Source organism: Gossypium hirsutum, chromosome A11 (genome assembly GCF_007990345.1).
Source record: "Gossypium hirsutum isolate 1008001.06 chromosome A11, Gossypium_hirsutum_v2.1, whole genome shotgun sequence".
NCBI classification, from domain to species: Eukaryota; Viridiplantae; Streptophyta; class Magnoliopsida; order Malvales; family Malvaceae; genus Gossypium; species Gossypium hirsutum.
Genome location: NC_053434.1, coordinates 101,174,587 through 101,179,478, shown reverse-complemented (window position 1 = coordinate 101,179,478; position 4,892 = coordinate 101,174,587). Strand labels below are relative to the sequence as shown.

Sequence of the window (4,892 nt, the reverse complement as noted above, 5' to 3'; positions counted from 1 at the left end):
TTGACTCGGTTAAATCTAAACAACTGAAAGATATTTCTTATTCAAACCTAACCTCAATAACACTAATGGTAAAGGAATATATCCATTGAGGCCAAAAAATTGGAAAGTGGACACGTGGCAAAGATAGATGTCAAAGAAAATGATGTCATTTCGTTGAGCCGCCATCTTTAAGGTGCAGACAAAAATTGGAAAGCAAAACCAATAATCTTCAGTTTCAAAGCTCTCAATAGCTGGCACTTGGCGTGGGAGTAGGACCCTCCCTCAAATAATCAATAAAAAACACTAACAAATAACCAAAGTATTGCCTTGGCCTAATCCCCTCCGTTCATTTCATTTTCTTTTTTCTTTTTTTTTAATTATTCTCTCTTTTTTCCGCATAACGACAAAAATCCTACATCCATAAAATGCCAACCCTTCCTCCCCTCCCAAAAATTTCAATCCCCTTCTTCCTCTTTGAGTTGCTTTTGCTTCAATTCATCTCCCTTTCGTTTTGCTGCGCTTCATCTCTACTTCCTTTGTTTCAGTTCATCTTCAGCTTTCTTTTAAGTTATATATGAACATGAAGCATCCACAATCAAGTTTGCCTCCAGGGTTTAGGTTCCACCCCACGGACGAGGAACTCATCCTTCATTATCTAAAGAAGAAAATCACTTCCTCTCCTTTCCCTGTTTCCATCATCGCCGACGTTGATATTTACAAGTTTGATCCCTGGGATTTACCAGGTCAGAACCCTTTTTCATGTTTATCTTCATGCCATGTTTCAAAGCTTTTTTTTTTTAACGATGTGTTTTTTTTATCAGGTAAAGCTGCGTTTGGTGAGAAAGAATGGTACTTTTTCAGTCCTAGAGATCGTAAGTACCCTAACGGTGCAAGGCCGAACAGGGCAGCAGCCTCCGGCTACTGGAAAGCAACCGGCACGGATAAGGTTATAGTTACCTCTTCAATGGCAGATAGAAGAGGAGAAGTGCAAGAGAATATTGGTGTGAAGAAAGCTCTGGTTTTTTACAAAGGAAGGCCTCCTAAGGGGATGAAGACCGATTGGATCATGCATGAATATCGACTTGCAGATAACCCTAATTCCAACTTCAACAATAGACCACTCAAGTCCAAAGATTCCTCCATGAGGGTGAGCCTCATCTTTTAAGCACTCCATTTATTTTGGCTTTCAAAATTGAATTTTCATTTCAAGAAAATGAAACCTTTTACCATATACAAGAGTTTTTTTTTTTTTTGGAAAAAGAATATCTAAAACGAAGTATACAAAATTAGGACAGTTTTGTAGGATCTTGAAATTTCAACTTATGCTTTGATAAGTGTGATGGTGACATTGATTTTTTTTCCCTTTTCTTTTCCAAATAAAAAGAAAAAAAAAACAATGATTGCATTTTGCATAATGGATTTATAACTTCTTCATGGCTGGTAATGTGGTGTAATTCCATTTGAAGTCTACCCCTTACATTTAAATATACTCTCACATTTATCATTTTCTTATTAATGTTCTTAAAAATCATGCCTGCAAATGATGAAATGATTGAAATTTCTCTGTGGCTGACATACATGAGTTCATTTTTCTCTGTTTTTTTTCCTTTCAGTTAGATGATTGGGTTCTTTGCCGAATCTACAAGAAATCCAATGCTTTATCTTCAACAACAGCAATAGGAGCAGCAACAAGTGATCAAGATCTAGAGGAAGAAGAAGCAGAACAGTTCATTAAAGATGCCCTTTTACCAGCAGCCATTAAAAGCCCTCCAACCACCAATGCCCTTCTGCCTCAGAAATCTTGTTCCTTCTCCAACCTGTTAGACGCTATGGATTACTCAATGCTCAGTAGTTTCCTGGCAGACAACCAGTGCAATGGATCCGGATATGATCCCACTTCATTCACCTTTGAGCAGCCACTAGTGAATAATTACACCATTGGAAACAACAGCAGCAGCATGATGATGCAAAAGCTTCCCCAGTTGAGCCCTTCGATTCCAAACATGGAAAACAAGCTCAAGCGCCAATACTCAAGCATTGATGAGGATCACCCATCAAAGAAACTTAACAGTTCTTGCAGTTACAGTAACAGCAGCACCCAATCTGATATGACTCACTACACCTTTCTAAACCAGTCATTGTTCAACCAGAGTTTACTCCTAAGTCCTCACATTCAGTTCCAAGGATAAAAAAGAAAAAGAAGAAAGATTCTAAAATTCAAAAAAAAAAATGGAAAAGAAAAGAAAACAATGATTGTCTAGGGCCCTTAGTGCAGGGTGTGTAAAGAAGGAAACGTGTGTGGGTTTTCTGTAGGAAGAAAAACATGGTTAGAAACATTGAACTCCTTAGTATGGTATCAAAAAGCTGATACCATATTACATAGTCAAAAAGCTAATGAAAAAAAAAACAAAACTAAAAAAGGAGTTAAAAAGGGAATCAATCATACATAATTTTTGTAGAAAATTTATGTAGTGGTGGAATTGGCAGATCAAATTCACACTTTGTAAACAGTGTGTTGCTTGAACTTGATTTGAATTTTTTTTTATGGGAATGAAAAAAAAAAGTTTATTATTATTCTGAAGCTAATCAATAGTTTGCATTATTTGTTAATCACCAACTTTCCTACCACAAAGACAAAAGGAATCAAGATTGTCATTTCCTCCTCTTTAGTAATGACACAAACAATTTTAACATATATTAATGGGAATTGGATGCTTAAATTGTAGATATGGATCTTAATAAAATAATCAGGTACAGTACTTATTAGTTCTTGTAATGTTAATTATTATGGTTTGGTGTTTCATTTTGATGGTGGGATAAGAGACAAGTGAGGAAGCTGTTTCATTACTAAAAAACAAATGCGATATGGGAGCAATAAAATAATAAACAAAATTTTCCAGTACCTAACGAGAATTGAAGAATTACAGGAATATCCTCTAATCATGTTTCTTTATTTGCTAATCTTGTCATAAGCTGACATTAAAGAAATGACATATAATGTCACATGATTGGTGCCTAAACCATATAATTAATTTTATAGTAGAAATCGTGTCACAATCAACACTAATCCTTCACATTATTAGCTTGGGTTTTTCGAGAAGATAAGAGTTCAATTATGCTTGTAATTTAAGAAATGTTTAAATTATTCATGAGGGGCCCTTCCCAATATATTTTGTGTAGAATAATTGAGGGACACTGATAGTTTTGCTGTAAAATATTCATTACAGCTTACTTTCCCCCTAAAACCCCTCCCTCCACTCACTCTCCAAACCATTACTTTCTGCTTAATTATTCTTGTAGTTTTTTATTTTTAGTTTTAAACTATAATTAATATTATCGTGAAAAATTTTCTATTATAAAACTATTTCTTTGAATCAATGTTGAAAAACCCTAGATTTAGAATTAAAAAAATCCTACAGTTTCATATTTATTTTTTTAGTTTTTTTTTCGTGTGTAATATTGAACATGAGTGCAAAATTGTTAATGTTAAAAATTAGGAAAATTTTCAAAATTATATATGAATTTTGATTTAATGTGCAATTTGATACAAGAGCTTTAATTTGGTGCAATTTTACACACGAAACTTTAATTGTGGTTCAAATGTATACATGAAACTTTAATTTATTTTTATATTAGATAAATATAATAACTTGTGTATGTAATATATAAATATAAAATGATCTTATATCAATAATTGTGTTAATATTTTGTGAGAATTGAATCAAATAACAAATGTTATGTATAAAATTGCACAAAACTAAAATTCATGTATAATTTTAATATTTATCCCTTAAAAATTCCACATAATCTAATTTAACCAAATTTCTTTGACGATATTAAACTTTAATTATTAAATCAAAAGTTCCTATGATGAAAGATAAAAAGTTAAATTTAAATGTACAAAGAAAATAAGAATTGGGAGGATAATTAAACTTAAATATTACTTTTTCATATTATTGAAGAACATAAAAATTAACCTAATTCTTGTATGCTAGAAATAGGAAATTAAATAAGAACTCTGTTACAAAAAGTTCAAATAACATCAATCGAGTGGTAGTAAAGTCTTAGATTTAAGTCTATGAATATAAGAAATGATGTTAGGTAGTTAAAAAATCGACAAATATGAAATCTAATTGATTTGTGATACATAATTAATATAACATATCGTGAAGGCGAGAAGTTTGCATAAACTTAAAAGGGTTATGAAAGCTTGAAGGTTATATATTACTTAAAAGAGTTAAGAGTTGATAGGTAGAGTTTGGCAGTAGTTGCAGGCAGCAGCTTGTTTTAGTAAAATTTTATCTGTTCCACTTTTCTCAACTTGTATTCAAGGTTCATTGCACTTTCATGATTGAACATCAACAAGTTTTTCAGTAGTAGCTTCAATGTACGTTACGTAAATTCGGATATTTATCTTTTGAGTTTTGGTTTTGGTTTTCTCACATGTTTTTGAAGACCCATGTACACAGATTTATCTTTTGAGTATCCAACATTATTTTTTTTATTAATTTTGTACTAAACATTTATGAATTTCAAGATTGATTTTTTTTTTACACACAAACATATAAATATTAATCAACATTAAGAAAATACATTAAAAATATTGTTTTTTAAAAAGAGAACCCATCGAAACACTAATTCAAGAAATTTCTAATTAATCAAAGTTGGTTTTATCAAAAGGAAAAAAAGAAATCAAAATTAGGCTTACAATTGAAAACTTAGATATATAAAACTAAAACAAATAACTTAGAAGCCCCAGTAAGAAATATTTTAAAGACTGGGCCTTACCCACAATTAGTATTCCAGACCTTTCAAGAGATGATAGTGCCTAAAGTCCAAACCAAACAAAATTAATCAAAAGTAAAATTATTCCGGTTAGACATGTTCATCGCTGGCTATCGCTTTAAGTCCAA

The 4,892-nt window shown here is 31.8% G+C and overlaps 1 protein-coding gene across 1 annotated transcript; it reads left to right on the top strand.

The window, feature by feature from the left end:
- The first annotated feature begins 553 nt into the window (after window positions 1–553).
- LOC107892421 (NAC transcription factor 29-like) lies at window positions 554–2,168 on the top strand. The gene is given in 3 exon segments (NM_001326797.1): window positions 554–722; window positions 801–1,126; window positions 1,593–2,168. Coding segments are annotated over 3 exon segments (1,071 nt in total).
- The last annotated feature ends 2,724 nt before the right edge of the window (window positions 2,169–4,892 follow it).